Source organism: Dreissena polymorpha, chromosome 9, assembly GCF_020536995.1.
Source record: "Dreissena polymorpha isolate Duluth1 chromosome 9, UMN_Dpol_1.0, whole genome shotgun sequence".
In the NCBI taxonomy this organism is placed as follows: Eukaryota; Metazoa; Mollusca; class Bivalvia; order Myida; family Dreissenidae; genus Dreissena; species Dreissena polymorpha.
The window spans coordinates 101,208,059-101,226,020 of record NC_068363.1 but is presented as its reverse complement, the minus strand read 5'-3'; the positions used below and the strand labels follow the sequence as shown (position 1 = coordinate 101,226,020).

The following is a 17,962-nucleotide window of genomic DNA, read 5'->3' as shown; positions in this document are numbered from 1 at the left end:
ACATGTGTGATGGACCATGAGTTAATTGTGGGCATCATTATGCAAAACATTGTGCGTTTTCTTTCAAAATCGGCACCCGGAAACATCTTCAAACGAAATGGATATTCAACTTATGCCCATGATTTTTTTTTCAGCCTCAATTCGTTACAATAAAAACATTGATTTTTCTTGTTGGTTTTTATGTTGTTCATTTTCCGGGAAAATACAACAGTTGAGTTTATTAAAGTAGTTATACTGTTATATGGTATAAGTACACGCATACCTAGCAATGATTATAAGTTAACTTTTGCTAGAACTTCAAGAAATTTTCTGTCTGTCAAACACTTTAAAGCATTGGTTTTACAGCGGTATATTAAATAAACAGACATTCACAAGTAATGTTCAGATTAAGTTCAACCATCCACAAATTTTACTGAACACATTACATTTAAAACTTTAAATCATATCACTTAAATTAATTTTCTTAATAAAATCGTGATACAATCTAAAACAATTGTATATCATTCGGACCCGACTATGCCTGAGTCCGCCAATATATTTTGGTAAACACTGCAATTCATACGTTACGTTTCAACTTTTATTTCGTCTTCATAAACAATGCCGACGCAGACGAGAACAAAGATTACGTCGACAATAACCTCATTCCATTACCTTCTTAAACCTACCTCCTCCCTGAAATTTATTTTTCGATAATCTGAAACCAAGACCCACACGTTTCAGAGCTTGTGTGTGTTCTGGCGGCTTTCGACTTCGTTCAAAACGGACGTCAAATAATTCTAAATAAAACCACGAACGTGATATCGTTTTGGACCCATCGAATTCTGGTATAAGCCACAGCATCATGTTCTAAACATACACCTTACCAAATCTGGAGACTCCCGGATACTATAGTACCCTATTCGGAGACTGCTTGTACACCATAAAATTACAATAAACATATAGGAGCTTCCCTCCCAACTTATCAAGCCAAGATTCTTAACACAACGCGGTCTGGTCAAGACCCTGCTTCATCCCAAGTCCGAAACACCGTTATATCAACAGATCTGCATCAACGGTGCTAGTCTGCAACACCAATTATTTAATGATTCTAATGCACAAATTGCCTTTTATAAACAATAATTATATGAATTGAATGTATGCCCTGTTGTAGGAACGATATTTATCTGTATGTCCCGTAGATTCCTTCGGAAGATACAACCATTTATGAAATATTCAAACAATTTCCAATAGCACCAAATTCTATCTAACGTGTATCCTCCAAAGAGGTATGTTTTACTCGTTGCACTTAATATGTTAATTACAATTTTATAAGATGGTTTGGTATTACATGAATCATTCATTAAAAAAGATATTCTACACCACCTACTGGTACTTTTTTAGATACTATTAATCGTCCAATGTGCAAGAAGCATTATGCGCTTTTGTTTTCATGAGTGTCATGATGTAAACTTTCCTATAAAAATACTGAAATAATTTTAACAAACAAAAACATTTGTCAGGCTATAAATGATTGGCTAAGATTGGTTTCACCGAAAATAGCGCGTTAATGATAATCTTGGCGTGTTTCGACACTAGTATAAATATGTAATCATGTAGAAATAGTAATCCAATTCAGTTCAAATATCTGCTAACAATGGTCATTTAACCTATTGTTGTTGTGGCATGCAGATCTGTATGAAAAGGTCACACAAATTATCGGGAAGCGTGATATTGCATTAAGCTAAGTTTAAACATATTATTAAGTTCGTTAGTTTACAAAAGCATCGCATTTTGAATATTTTAAAGAAAAAAAATGAAGATTCTAATTATACATATATCTTAGCAACAAGAAATGACGTAATATGAGCAAATGCTTTTAGCAAGGTATCACTTTTGCAAAACAAGGAAACCAAAAAAGTCGTATTTTCGTAGTACAACAAGTACATAATACAAGAAAGTATGACAGAAAATGTGTGTATTTGTACTTGGGAACATGGTGTATTTACGTTGCGATTATATGCAGTGACGTTTTGTTTGGAACTTGTCATATCTCGCGAGTTATCACATGATTTCATTTGACGTTAACGAACGTGTTAATACGCCAAACGGCAAACAATTCCGCATACTTGCCATTGTATACCTTTGGTTCTTACACACTAGTCTGTAGACTCAGTAGAAAGTATAAGGAAATGTCAGTGAAATTACGGTTGTGGACTTTCATCTTATTGGTTTAGAAAGTCCAAGCAACAAAAGTTAAAAATGAAACAATTGGATTTTTAAAATTTAAAATATACATTTCGTCCATTTTTATGATGCTCTGGCACTCAAAATGTGTGCATACAACATATTAAAGAAAATATACAGGACCGAATCTCGTTTTTTAAGGCAATAAAACGCGTAAGAACCCTTGATGTCCGTTGTTTGCAATACAAATTGCACATGAAACAACCTTGCAATTCAATTATATTCTTATTTAATATATTAACTTGTGGAAGTTCTTTTAAGAAGGGGTTATGAAAATGTAAGGGAAGGGGTATCTATTGACATTCAAAATAATAAATTTAAACAAAATATGAACATTTTCATTTACAAAACAATTCCTTATATTAAGGGGTTTAAGCAGTTTATGCCCATTTGCATTGCAGTTATGAGAATTTTGCTTAAATTAATTTACCGTAAATACATTTACTATTAATAACGGTTAAGCATATTTTAGCTCGATTGCATGGTAAGTCTTAGGCATATTGATGCGCTCTCGAGTCCGATCCCTGGGTAGATAAAGTTCTTGGTGTTTTGGGGAGCTTTACACTCGAACTGTGGGGTTTGAACCCGTGACCGCCCGGTCGAGAGGCGGTAATCATATCCACTAAGCCACGGTGTCGACTTCGTTGACAAGGCAATTTTGTAAAGTAAGGGCGTCAAATACGATAGGTCTTTTACCCTGTCATTTAGTTCCTAGATGGCATTTAGTTCCTATATAACATATCCAAATTATCAGTAAATTCAATTTTCAACCAATAGACCAATGCAGTTGTGTAGGGCTCGGGTCCCTGATGATCTATGAGTACTCTTGCTAGAGCGCCAATGTATTGGCATTATTTGCATTGCGATCTGAACCTGTGTGTCATATTGTGGCTTATCGGCGGAGTCAGGACCGCATTCTCCGTTGTACGGTAAACAAGTGTGGACGTTTATTTCTCCAACATTCTTGGCACGTATGCGCATTAATACCACCAACACGGCGTTCAGTCATAGACTGTTGTTCGTATCCCGTGTTTTAACCCGTTCAGCCCTCGAACCGAATTTTAAAGGCCTTTGCAAACAGTTTGGATCCAGATGAGACGCCACAAAACGTGGCGTCTCATCAGGATCCAAACTGTTTGCTATTCTGATAGTATTCTTTGAAAAAAAATCGAAGAAAATGCTAATTTTAGAAATTCAGCAGACGACATTTTACCAGACGACAAATGTCCCAGCATGCAAAGGGTTAATATACAACTGAATAGAAAAATACACGGCTGGAATTCGTATTTAATAATAAAACGATCAAATAGCCATTACTTATTTTCAAGTTAATAGTATCACTAGAAATCGTGTATTCTTCCACTTGTATTTTGTCTGTTGATGATATTACAAAAAGAAACTTGCATTCTTCCGATAGTATTGTTCATTTAGTTATGTTAAATCAAGACATCTTGCATTTGTTTTTCTTCACTTGACTTAATTAATATACGATTAACATCAATGGAGATATATATATCCCGAACTAATACAGAAAGAAGTCATTCGTTCTAACGATTGATATTTTTAATATTTTGATAATAAAACATAAACACACTTAACTTTTATCAAAGCATTTCACCGTAAGATGGTATATACAAGTATTATAAGTTTTTGGGAACATACCCACATTTTAGAAATGTTAAATATCTGTTAATGTCTACGTATACATATTCTTCTTTTTGTGTGAGTCACAAAAAACTACTATGTTTTGTTATTTTCAGTAAATGGTTTTGTGAAGACGGGTGTTGGGTTCCATTTATTATGTGCGTTTAATAAACGAATTGCTCGATGAAAAGAATAATGTCACTCTGCGTATGTACTACATAAACGTATGCTAGTTAATAACTTACTACTGAAATTTGACTTCAAGTGACGTCACATTTGATGAGTGGCGCGTGCCGTATCCAATCCCCACCCCTTCCTCTAAATTCACCTATGTCATCTGATGGTTCTTTAAAGCATAACGGTATTTCCCATTCCGTTTGTCAATCAACTGTTCAAAATATACTGCATCAAAAGAAACAAGACACGTATCTAATGGTTTATTTTTTCAGAATAAAACAAATATTAAAATTGAAACACTGGAGACAGAAATAATTTCAACACACGCTGTACAAATTGGAATGACATACGAAATTACTGATGCACAGTGGCAGTGTTTATGTTTCCAACATTTATGTCACAAACTATTTTGTCGAACACAAATATAATGGCGTCGCGAAGACTTAACGGGGCAATTGTATTTTATACAAATCGTTGCGCCCAAGTGATTCTGTGAGCTCCCTATTTAGAAGTAAACACATACGCGTCAAATTTTAAGACAGATACATCACGGCAGGTACAAACTGTAAAATTATGAACATCATTGTGAGAACGGAATTATAAGATATTTTGAGATTTTCGAATGTGCAATTTTCCAAACGTGTTTACGTTTCAACAAAAAATAAAAGAACAAAGACCTTATAAGCAATAAATGAATTGATATCGATGACCTCACGTTTAAGCGTTGACAGACGCTTCTATCTTTAAGGTTTCTTTTTGTTATTTTCTTTTTGTTAAAGACGTTAAATAAAAGTGTGTAAGACACAAATATATGGTGAAGTCTTTTTGAAGAATTTTAAGTTAACTATACATATGTTTATCACGTGACTGAGACAGACTCCTCCCACATTGTTTGCTTATAGACAAGTCAGATACGTCATTTAGAAATATCAGTCGTCTTTTATGTTATATCATGCAACATAACCATCTTCAAACAATTTTTCCAAAAATATGTGTGTCGTCATTTTAAAAATCAAATGATAATAATCAAATTTGAGAGATGCTATCAAAACATGAAATGTCCTCAAAATTCTTATTTTGCCCCCCTTCGAAGAAGAGGGGGTATATTGTTTTGCACATGTCGGTTGGTCCGTCGGTCTGTTGGTCGGTCGGTCGGTCCGTCCGTCCACCAGATGGTTTCCGGATGATAACTCAAGAACGCTTAGGCCTAGGATCATGAAACTTAATAGGTACATCGATCATGACTGGCAGATGACCCCTATTGATTTTCAGGTAACTAGGTCAAAGGTCAAGGTCACAGTGACTCGAAATAGTAAAATGTTTTTTGAAGTGTGTTGTGAATAGTTCAAATTCCAAATCCCAAAATATCTTTCTAAGAAAACTTCATATGCATACACGAAACAGAACAGAAAAACTGGGGCAATGATTCCTGTCATAAACCTGACGTGGCAATCGATCCAAATAATCGATTAGTATATTTAGCAGTTTTTATGAGCTCATAAGTACATAGTTATTGATTATTTATTACGCACTCATAATCGCAAATCGATAAAAGTCAGAACGTGCCGAGTGTGAAAGCTCGTGTCAGACACACCTAAAAGTGACAGTATTCGGATAGTAACATTATTCGTAGAAGAGTATACTTTTATGGTTGTTTTTTCTGCAAATGAAACTTGAGGACGATGGCCTACCTTTTAATTATATGCTAAAATATTTTTTCAACATAATTATTCATATTGGATTCGCTAGATTACCAAAACGGGAAATGTTAAATTGTGTCAAACTTCGTTTAAAGTATTTACTCATTTATGCCTAATGGACTCTCCCATCCTTCAAATTGGATCAATTTATTTCCAAAATTAGAGATGTCTTGTATATATATATTTCTATATTATGAATATTTCTTACAGAAATTCCTTTTAAGCTAACAGCGCAGACCCCGATGTGACGCCGCATCACGCGACGTCTCATCTGTGTCTACGCTGTTTGCTAAGGCCTTTTTTTCTAGACGCTATGCTTAATGGGTTAAATCTGGTACATACACGCATGTCCATATATGCACATATATTGTGAAAACACCCGATATCTCTTGTTTTATTCTAAAACAAAATGAACAAAAAAGCAAAACATAATGCAGTTTTACAAGATAATAATTCATTACGCGATCTAATCGATCAAAATCAGTTTGCGCGTATTTTGTGTACTTGTAATATGTCCGTAAGTCTGTGCAATATATCAATTTCGTATGATGCATCGCATGGCAAATAGGAAATCAGAAATATTTATTAAACACTAAACAGTATATTGTATATTCATAGCTGTATGTTTTCTGACGTTAATAAGGGTTAACGAGTATGGAAAACGAAAATGTAGCCGATTCGTCTTAATTATATTTGTAAAACGTGTTCACTTGTTGGAGATTAATATCTTTCGTGTATTCGCATTTAGAAAATCTATGTTAAACCTGATAAAATTGACAGCGTTATTGACCGAACGGTGATGAAATGGTTTTCCAGAATCTTTATTTCATTTTACATGACGTACGCAAAGACGAGTTATTTTACATTCTGCCTTTTAATTCCATACTAATTCCAAAAACTTTCGTTGAACATGCTTATTATAATATGATGTATGCAATTAAACAGGTTGAACAGCATTTTGTTTAATCTACAATTTCAGTTTTTCAAGAATATTTTTAAATTGTATGGTGATGTTTTATTAAGATACACTATAAATTGGCGTCTTGTGTGTTTTATGCACATTAAACAAAGCAAAGATCATCATATTATAACGATTAACATAAATAAATCAGACATACATGCGTTCGAAGAGAAAATAACACTAGTAAATCAACAAAGAAAAGCTTCCAATGTAACTAAGCAAAAAACATGTACATAACTATGAAGTACACAACATGACGTCAAAAGCCCTCTAACCACGCTTATCATATTAGATACCCTTCTATGAGTCACCCGTATGCAATTCTATCAGACCGAAAATATAAACTTACGACAAAAAGTCCAAACGTTACCAAATACGTTTTATTGATATCCCCGTAGTTCGGTACCATAATCCGAAACTGACGCAGTCCTTCCGCAATCGGAAAATTGAAGCACCATTGTACAATTCTCGGACTGTTTTCATCTGTGCAGTGAAAATGAATTTTTCATTTGTGTAAATAGAAAAACTTGAATTCGTTACACTCACATCCATTTATGGCGTCCCTTCATATATCCCAACTATGTCCGTAACATCATCACCGAAGTGTTCGTGCTGTTTCCTGGATACATAACAAAAGATCTAGTTCACATTCATGCCACAATAAATTAATAAAAGTTTGCACCAAAATAAGTTGTCACAATAGTTATCTCGTTTAAGACCACAACCTACGAAATTGTGTAAGCTTTGTTCAGTCAGACGGAACACAGTCATTTCCGTTCGAATTCGGAAACGACGTCATCGACTCATGTCATATTTCGTACGTAACTTCCTTCATATGTTCACTATCACGACTCGCGCTAGAATATTATGTAAGCCCTTTCGCAAATGACCTTGACCTATTCACGTCCATGATGCGCAGCCATATTCGTTGAATGACAAAATATCCCGATAATAACTCGCAAACAGCCCACGTGTTTTGCACGCTAATGCAAATGCACATTGAGCACGTGTTTTGCTCACAAAATGAATATTGCAGGCATCAAGAACACAAACAAAAAATATATTCAACGAGACAATTTAAATAATAATAAATAGCATTTTGTTTTAGATCTACTCGACATGAGTTGCACAAAAGTATGCGTTCACAAAATATAAACTGTGGTCATAAGTTTAAATTTTAAATATAAAACAGATCGTTTAACGCTTTAACGTGACCGATGTCCCATAGTCTTAGCGGAAGTAGACCCAAAATATATATTACTGTTAACATAGACCAATAGATCAATTTAGAAATCGTGTAGGACTAGCATTAAAAAATCCTAAGACCTAAGGTCGGGCAAGTCTCGGTTGCTCTTACAAATCATACCGAATATACATTACATCGCGATCGAAAACAGTTTTAATTCCCTAGGACCGTAGATCGGGCATGTCAAGGTTTCTCTTCGTAAAATCTCTGACCGGAGTGTACAGGGAGGAGAAAGTTGGGTACGGTCTGCTTAGCCCCGGCGACGACAGGCCGTTCAGAGAATTCAAGCTCTGATTCATCATGCTCGTCGGAGACTCCCGGGGACGCTGGGGTCCGCCCAAGGAGCTGTATGTGCCCGACATGGGCGAGAACAGCGACGGACCCATGTTAAACGAGCTATCCAGCCACGGTGTTCTTAGCGAGTTGCCGGATGATGACGTCATCGTGTATGCAGGTGACGTCATGGGAAGTGGGTTCATGGATGGCTTGAGAGGCGTCAGATTCGCGTTCTGATCCTTCTGCTCCATCATTGACATAGACGGCATCATACCGGAAGTTGATGTTGCCACGTGCGCGAGGGACCATATCCGGGGACGCAACGGATCGGACGGGTCCGAACCGCTTGTGGACATGGATCCGTTGATGTCGCTTAGCCCGGAATCGCTACTGTTCGAGCACGGGGAGCCAAGTCGCTTGAGATCCGCACCGAGGTGCATTTCCGGTACCATGGTTGCCTGGGGTTTGAGCGGCGAGGGCGTCATGTCGAGTCCGGTGTCGAGCCCGAGTCGGTCGTCTGGAACACCGTATATGGCGGTGTTCGTGGGCTTAGGTTCAGATTTATTCAGGCAATGGTGTGAGTCGCTGCCTGGAAATAGAAAAGGACAAACTTTAAACAAGAATATAAAAGTATAACTTACATATTACACATTTGTCTTATAGTAAATGCTTTATATATAGAACAAGAATACAACAATTGTTCGCAACGAAAACAAAAGACAACAACTAAGAACCACGCTTTTACAATTGTTGTGTGTATTTGAGTGTGAATGTCTTTTCTAGTGTTTTTTTTTAACGCCGCTCCCTAGGGAATCATTGACGGGCTCTTGACACGGGATTTAGACATAACTAACGACATATTCTGACATATTTGTAATAAATTATATTTGAAGGGAAAATCTAATTTTTCGCGATAAGGGCCGTCAAGTTAATACGTTTTTATTTGTTTCTAGATTATCACCGAGATAAAGCGCACACGGGCGAAAGCAAGTTGAACTCGCTCGGTGTCAGCGCGGTAGATATAGGCTATATCAACATTAATCTTTAGATCCATTTTATGTTTTTTGAAAATAAGCATAATCCTGAGATTTTTGACACTTAGAGGCGCTAAGTGAGCTGTTTTGTAAAACTGGAAACTCGAAGTTGTTCGCTGACTGGCATGTTTGTTTTCGCTGGGCCGCTAAGCTTTTGTGTTGTTTATGTTTGACTCCGTTGCATAGATTTGTCAAACACTTGCGAAAAAATATAAATATTATTTTTCGTTCGTGGTTAAAGTTATAACTAAGCAGGAATTTTTAGTACTGAGTTTGTTTCTTGCTTTTATGAAATCAGATTCACGTGTAATAACTAGGCCTTTTTGTATTTCCTTATTTCATTCATGTCTTTTGTAGCTTCTCCATTATTTCGCCAGTCATTCAATAGTGATTCTAATCCCACCCCAAAACAACTTGCAAAGTAAGTACATACGAATCAGATACGAAAACAACCTATGATCTATTAACCCTTTTATGCCTAGCCTCTAAAAAAAGACCTTGGCAAACAGCGTAGACCCAGATGAGACGCCGCATGACGCGGCGTCTCATCTGGGTCTGCGCTATTTGCTTAAAGGAATTTGTGTAAGATATTCAAAATATAGAAATAAATATAATAGACATCCCTAATTTTAAATATAATAGACATCCCTAATTTTGGAAATAAATTGATCCAATTTAGAAGGATGGAATAGTCCACTAGGCATAAATGAGTTAAAACGTTCTTATAAATTGGCAAACCGTTCGATATTCAGTTTAACCATTGATTCGGCAAGCCCAGTGAGGTGTTTGGTGATCATTGAAACTAATCAACGATATGTTTGCGCAGCACGTGACCATATTTTTACGCGCACGCGCATTGTGTTTTATTATCAAGATTAGCCGAGAAAACCCATTGTGGCGACTTAGAAAATATTTTTTCTTTTTATTGAAGAGAACGTAGCAGGGAATATGGTGTAAGTGAATCAATGAAAGCTAATTGAGAAAATTGAGTGGGCAACAACAAAGTTAAATATTTCTACGGCAGAAGATCGCCTGGGTGTCTCCATGGCCTCTCCAGAGCAACGCACGTGCAACGTTATTGGACACGTGCTCACTGTTCACAGGCAACCTGGCCGCCAATTTTCTGTAAGAACGTCGCGACTAAATTATATTATTTTATTGATTTTTTTTATTAATAAATTTGCCAAAGAAAAAATGGTAAAATGACAAGCAGAATCGGGGCGAATTTTGAATGAGAGCAAACATGTTATTATTGAAAAAAATATTACATTTCATGTAAGTTCCTTACCTATATTATAATATCAGTCTTATTTAAAGGGATCTTTTCACGCTTTGGTAAATTGACAAAATTGAAAAAAGTTGTTTCAGATTCGTAAGTTTTCGTTTTAGTTATGATATTTGTGAGGAAACAGTAATACTGAACATTAACCATGCTCTAATATAGCCATTATATGCATCTTTTGACGATTTTAAAACCTAAAAATTATAAAGCGTTGCAACGCGAAACGATGGAATAATTTGGAGAGTTCTGTTTTTGTCGTTAAATTTTGTGAAACTACGAAGATTGCTTATATAATGTATAAAATACGTCAAGAATGTGTACTCGGCGGAATAGCTCAGTAGGCTAAAGCGTTTTTACTTCAGGACTCTGGCAGGACTCCAGGGGTCACTGGTTCGAAACCTGCTCCGGGCAATGTTCTTTTCCTTTTTTAATTTTTTTCTTGATTTTTTACTGGAGCTTTTATGATCCAATGTTTACATTTATCAATATAAAGCATTTAATGAATAAGTTTAAAAAATGCCAAAATCTGTGAAAAGGCCCCTTTAAGTTAAGTTAAATAAATAAAAACTTATTACTGTACATTTCACAATTAAAGCGTTTAAGGCATTTTGGGTAGTTCAAGACGTTTAATTAGTCATGAAATATTTTTGCCTTAATATTCTTTTATAAACACAAAACGATATATAGCTCAGTTTTTTGCGATAACATTTCGCCCATCAAACCAATAAACACAATTGGAAATATTTAATAAGCAAAACACATATTTTATAACAATCTTCATATTGCAATAGTTATCAATAATACATAGACAGTACCATATTTATTTTAAAGGGATCTTTTCACGGTTTGGTAAATTAACAAAATTGAAAAAAGTTGTTTCAGATTCGCAAATTTTCGGTTTAGTTATGATATTTGTGAGTAAACAGTATTACTGAACTAATATAGCCATTATATGCATCTTTTGACGATTTAAAAACAAAAAAAAAATATAAAGCGTTGCAACGCGAAACGATTGAATAATTTGGAGAGTTCTGTTGTTGTCGTTTAAATTTGTGAAACTACGAAGATTGCTTACATAAGGTATAAAATACGCATCTTATTTGTGTTTGGCAGGATAGCTCAGTTGGCTAATGCGTTTTTACTTCATGATTTCGGGGGTTACTGGTTCGAGACCTGCTGCGGGCTACTTTTTTTTTCCTTTTTTAAATTTTATTTTTGATTTTTTACTGGAACTTATAAAATTTAATGTTTACATTTATCAATATAAAGCATTTAATGACAAACTTCAATACATGCCAAAATCTGTGAAAAGGCCCCTTTAAAGAGAGTTGATATCCCGCAGCGAATGAAAATACTATTTAATGAACTGGCTTTTGAAATCCGGGTAATCGATTCTAGATTGTTTGTGTAACTAAACGATGAGCGCAAATATTGACATTGGAAGTGTCGTCTTCCCTACCCGCCCCATGCCACTTTCGAAACCCATCTTTCATCCGAATTAATACCGAACACACAATGGTTGGAAAATGGCGCTTTAATAATAATGATAGTAGTTTTAAATGATGATGATGATGATGATGATAATAATAATAATAATGATAATAATAATAATAATAATGATAATAATAATAATAATAATAATAATAATAATAATAATAATAATAATAAAATAATAATAATAATAATATTCTTCTTCTTCTTCTTCTTCTTCTTATTATTATTATTATTATTATTATTATTATTATCATTATTAATAATATTATTATAATAATGTCCTCTAAAAACATTACTAAATTTACGTTACAAACGTCTCATGTATATGACTAGCCGGATAACCCGAAACTAACATTTTTAGCCCCTTGTTCTTCACCCGTTTCCGTCAGGGTGCCGACTTCAGTGCGCTTTCGATTGCTATTGATATCTCAATTAGACTTCTGCTGCACCACCCGTCGTTTGCTTGAATCAAGTTAATAGGATTCTTGACGGCCCCTAATTGAAAAGTCAAGGGGTTGCAGAGGGCCAGGTTGATTTAAGTGACAGCGGCGGGGTTCGAATGAGGCGAACGTATAAATAATTGTTGTTGTTTTTATAAATATGACCATACAATAATACTTTTGTTCGATAAGACTATTCGCAAGACGATGCCCGCGATCACAGATTAACCCTTTGCATGCTGGGAAATTTGTCGTCTGCTAAAATGTCGTCTGCTGAATATCTAAAATTAGCATTTTCTTTGATTTTTTTCAAAGAATACTATCAGAATAGCAAACAGTTTGGATCCTGATGAGACGCCACGTCCTTTGGCGTCTCATCTGGATCCAAACTGTTTGCAAAGGCCTTCAAAATTCGGTTCCGGCACTGAAAGGGTTAAGTCCCAAGTAAAAATATCAACAACGATAATGCTTGTAACATATATCGTTTGATTTTCTATCTAAACATATTAATTGATAAGGTAGTTTTATATTGATTTTTTTGTATTTAAGATTGTTTAATAGTTTCAGGGTTCGTTTTTCGTGTGTTTTATTTGAACTTTTTTCCTCTTAAAATAATTCAGCTTAGTTTTAAGACATTTCACAAATTCGTATCATCTTTCACTACTTTTCAACAAAAATTTATTTAAAAAATATAATACAATTTAATAAATCATGTAAAAAAGACGATAATAAATTACATTTTTTAACAGTATGTGATTATTTTGAATGAACAGTTCGATTTTCACATATAACTATTAATTTCCCCGTCAACAATCGAATCTATAGTCTTGTATATTATATACGTTATTTATCACTTTTACAGAATAATTGTGTACATATTGTGAGAAATGTAATATAAATATTTATGAATAAAAAATTGAGTGTACATTTAAAGTCGCAAGTACTTTTATTCTGTCTCAGCGTTTACGATAAATTAAAAAACATACTGAAAAAGGAAAACGATCGTACAATCATGAAGGTAAAAATAAAAACACACAAATTGCTTTTGTGATGAAGTGGTCATAGCTAGATGTGACAATGGGTGGAGTTTTGGTGTTGTTTTGTGTAAGGTGGCGTTTAACAGTGCCCTTCTGCATTCCAGGACACGGTGACGTCATCAGGCTCCAGTTCACAGGATGTTGAGAGGCCAGTGTCGGCATTTAATTTCATTCGGACAAGCAATTTGCGCTTCGGCGAATCTTTGATGTAGCTAATTTTGTCGACAATTTTGTGTGTAGGTGCATTATGACACTCGTTCTTTCTTACGCTTACTGGTTCAGCCATGCATTTTGCTGTGGTTAAGATCTTAACGGGTACTATTAACAACATTCAGTAACGCACTAAACGCTTCAATTAAAACACACAAAAATCAAAGCGCTGAATGAATAACTTCTAGCCATTTTTGATACCGTATTTGGATTTACGCTTTCACAGTGAATTTCAAAAGATTGTATATAACTTTTTTCCGTTTATTCACACCCTCAAACTATTGTTCAATATCAATCATGTTTAACCCATTTATGCCTAGCGTCTAGAAAAAAGGCCTTGGCAAACAGCGTCGACCCAGATGAGACGCCGCATGATGCGTCGTCTCATCAAGGTATGCGCAGTTTCCTTAAAGGAATTTCTGTAAGACATATTCTAAATATAGAAATAAATGTACTAGACATCCCAAATTTTGGAAATAAATTGATCCAATTTAGAAGGATGGGGGAGTCCACTAGGCATAAAATTAATGGGTTAAGTGGTTACTGTTTGTGTTTACCCTTGCGCATAAATTGGTGTACTCTGCATAGGAAAATAAGTGGTATTTTTTCAAGCTCCCATCCATGTTATATTTCTGTTATCGTCTTTTCGAGTTGATTTCCCATAGACACCATGCCGGTTATAATTGTTCAAACCATACAGTATTTTTATTTTGTACAAACTGAAAATCTTTTCAAAGAAGTTCGTATTCAATTTACGCGAAAGTGATTTAGAAAGAGTCACATTACCATCAATTTTATGAAAATGGTTTGTGTTTATTTGTGTTTTAGATATGTTGTTGTTTTCCTTGTAAGTTAAGTTTTAACCTTTTACTTATGTACATAAATTACCTCGGGCTCTTTATAAATATTGTCCACAATGTCATAGCAACTTAAGTTTCTCTACTATTATTATACAAATGTAATACGTTAATGTTCAAAATATTGCTTACCGTCTGCCGATGCGTCGTTCGAATCGTTGTCGTCCTTTTTCTCCTTCTTCCCTTCCGCCCCTTCCTCGCTGTCGTCATCATTCTTCTCCGCATCGTCGTCCTCGTCGTCACCGCAGCGATTGCGTGGCGACCACGTCATCTTGTTTTCCTTCTTCAGGCGTCGCCTCGCGTTCGCGAACCACGTGCTCACCTGGGTCAAGGTCATCTTGGTGATGATTGCCAGCATGATCTTTTCACCCTTCGTCGGGTACGGGTTCTTCCGGTGCTCATATAGCCACGCCTTCAGTGTGTTTGTCGTCTCACGCGTGGCGTTTTTCCGGCGGGCGGCGCCGTTCAGATCCATGCCACCGTAGCTGTGGAAACAAAGAAATTGTGTTCGATTGAGCATAGTTTACAGGACAATTATGAAAATAAAAAAAGTTGTGTGTAACATTGCTTTCCGGTCAAAAATGAGCATTTTTGAAAGAAATATTATTTGGGTTATGATTGTTTAGCGGTTAATTCAAATTTAAATGAAGAATTTCGAAGTTGTATTGCTGAAGAATTTAACATGTTCTGGCAAACAGATTTTGATTCATAACTAAACGTATTTTTTTTGTCATTTATACTAGCCGCTTTAAATTCCACTGTTTGCGTTATTTGCTGCTTTAATATTAACGAAGTTATTTTACTGCAGAACATCAATAACGAAAACATGCAATGATTAGAATAACAGGTGTCAAATATCATTAGTTTACATGTGTAGCATGTGTCATAATTTTATATAATTACGTTGACTTAATGGAAACTATTTAAAATATAAAATATTCCTGTAATAAAGTACATGGAAAATGTACTTGATCGTCTTGCTCAGTTTTGTAGCGTTTAAGTAATTAAATATAGATTTATCAAGTGTATGTGTACTTACGTGTTCGTGTACGGGTACGGAGTCATTGTGGGGTCATAGGGGTAGCACGCGGGCGGCTGGGGTAGTCCTCTCCAGGGGTCGCCTGCGGAGGCATCCTTGAGGCTCTCGTAATGAGCTGGGTTCTTAAAATAGACAAAGTAGACGCTGAAAGACGTCAAAAATAGTTTGTTTTCACAACCCCGGCTGTCGCTTAATTTTCGTGCCGACCCTCATTTTTTCATAGTCTTGGTTGAATTTTCAATAATTTTTGGACCATTCGAACGTATTCCAGCAGTTATTTTTATTTATGTGAAAAAAGCTATATAGCTATTTGGAATATATATGTCCCTGAAAAACGATATTAAGGTATCTTAAAACCCCAACAAATTGTTTAACTGATCCACCTGCCTTATTCTGTTATTTCCGCTTAAAAGTAACATAACATATTATTAGGAGTACTTTTTAACAAACATGGAAATATACGTTAGTAAATGAATAAATACATATAAGATAAATATGACTAGACAATTTTTAATAGTGTTGAAAACAGAAATGTTTTATTGTTGTTTTTATCAAGTATCATGAATCTGCAAAATTTAAGAACAAGTTTAATGGTGGTGAAAAAACTTTCGTTGACGAGTTTGCAACAAAATTGTCAAATATTCATATGTTATTTAGTTTTGTATTTTATTATTTGTACGAGTTACGTGAATAAGTAATATTTAAATTGTTAAACCCCTTCGCAATAGTTTGTTGAATGCATTTGTCAATTTTAAAACAGTCATTACACAACGATATCTAGTTGAACAATGTTGACAGTATTTGTTCAAGATACGAGCACACTTGTTCGCGAGGGGACCAACAAACTTATCTAATCGGGTACTCGATTTGGATGACCTCAGACCCATTCAAATCGCCCTTGATTAGTCAATTGTTGATTATGGTGATATTGTCTTCGGATGCTACACCACAGGTCACCAATGTGTATTTTTTTAAGTCACTGCTAACAGATGTTAGAAGATAACGCCATAGATAATTGAGGTACAAATTAGTACCAAACAATGTGCCGCACAGTTTACAAAACAAATCGAAACATATGTATCGAATCTTATCATCTTATTGATGAATTATTAGCGAACATTTAAGTTAATATATTTGCATTTCGCAACTTGACATGACTTTGTAGTACATTTAGTTGACTGGTAACAGTGACCAATATAACGAATCTTATGTACCTAATAAGTTATATTTCTCATATATAATTGTCATTTTAAATTACAATATTGTTATTTAATTACCATAAATAGTTGCACATGTAAAAAAAATGTTCAATCATCTTTTTAAATATGATATGAATATATGATAAAATAAACTATATTGTAATAGCGGTATATAATGTTCATGTATTTAAATACTTAATGAGTTTACACTAAAGTTATATATATACACAGGCACAACAACAACATGACCTATTTTAGTTTCTGTTGATTATTTATAAAAATGAATCTCAATAAGGATAACGGTCGCTAAAAATGAATACAAAAGTTCATGTAATATTTGCGTGTGATAATTATACATTAGAGCCGGGCTCTTCGTAAAGGAGGTTAAATGCAATCAGGGACGACACTTTCCGCATTTATGATATTTTTCGTTTAAAGAAAGTCTTTTCATCGCAAAAATCCAGTTAAGGCGGAAAGTCTCGTCCCTGATTTGCCTTCGTGGACTGTACAATCGAATCTGGGACGACGCTTTACGCACATGCATTAAACACCCTTTTCACAGAGCGCGGCTCATTTTCATAAATTTTCTTATTCATCAAAATAACGTGTCGGTGCAATTAGTAACGTTCTGGTGCATCGAACATTCAGAAAGGGGTGATTTGGGCATAGAGGAGTTACGGAATGTGCCATATAGTAAAAGTACATCACACTACGGCATAGAACATTTGCGGAATGTACTAATAAAGTAAAATAACTGAGTAGGATTATATAATTGAACATTTACGGAATGTATCCATACAGTCGATTGGTAAGTGTCGCTAACAATCGTTGATGGGACTTGATTTCGTATATATTTTTTAAAGTATCCAATAATGTTACATCGTTACGAAAGGTTTATTATTTAAGCTATTTCGATTGATGACAAAGTGGAATAGTTTCTTTGTTATGAGTTTTAACTTGCTTGTATGAGTATACTTTCAAAAAGATCGTTATATTCATTCATTTTCGAATCTTAACCCATTTATGCCTAGCGTCTAGAAAAAGGCCTTGTCAAACAGCGTAAACCCAGATGAGACAACGCATGGTGCGGCGTCTCATCACGGTCTTCGCTGTTTGCTTTAAGGAATATCTGTAAGAAATATT

General features: G+C 35.0%; 1 protein-coding gene across 1 annotated transcript in view; it reads right to left on the bottom strand.

Annotated features, from left to right (window-relative positions):
* Nucleotides 1–4,289: 4,289 nt before the first annotated feature.
* The window catches only part of LOC127845030 (homeobox protein araucan-like), a 35,876-nt gene continuing 22,203 nt past the window's right edge, over nt 4,290–17,962 (bottom strand). The window contains exons 3-5 of the mRNA XM_052375652.1: nt 15,621–15,742; nt 14,714–15,066; nt 4,290–8,816 (exon numbers count right to left, since the gene is read on the bottom strand). Of these exons, the coding sequence (XP_052231612.1) occupies nt 8,113–8,816; nt 14,714–15,066; nt 15,621–15,742 (1,179 nt within the window). The 3' untranslated portion in view covers nt 4,290–8,112. The remainder of the gene's footprint in view (nt 8,817–14,713; nt 15,067–15,620; nt 15,743–17,962) is intronic.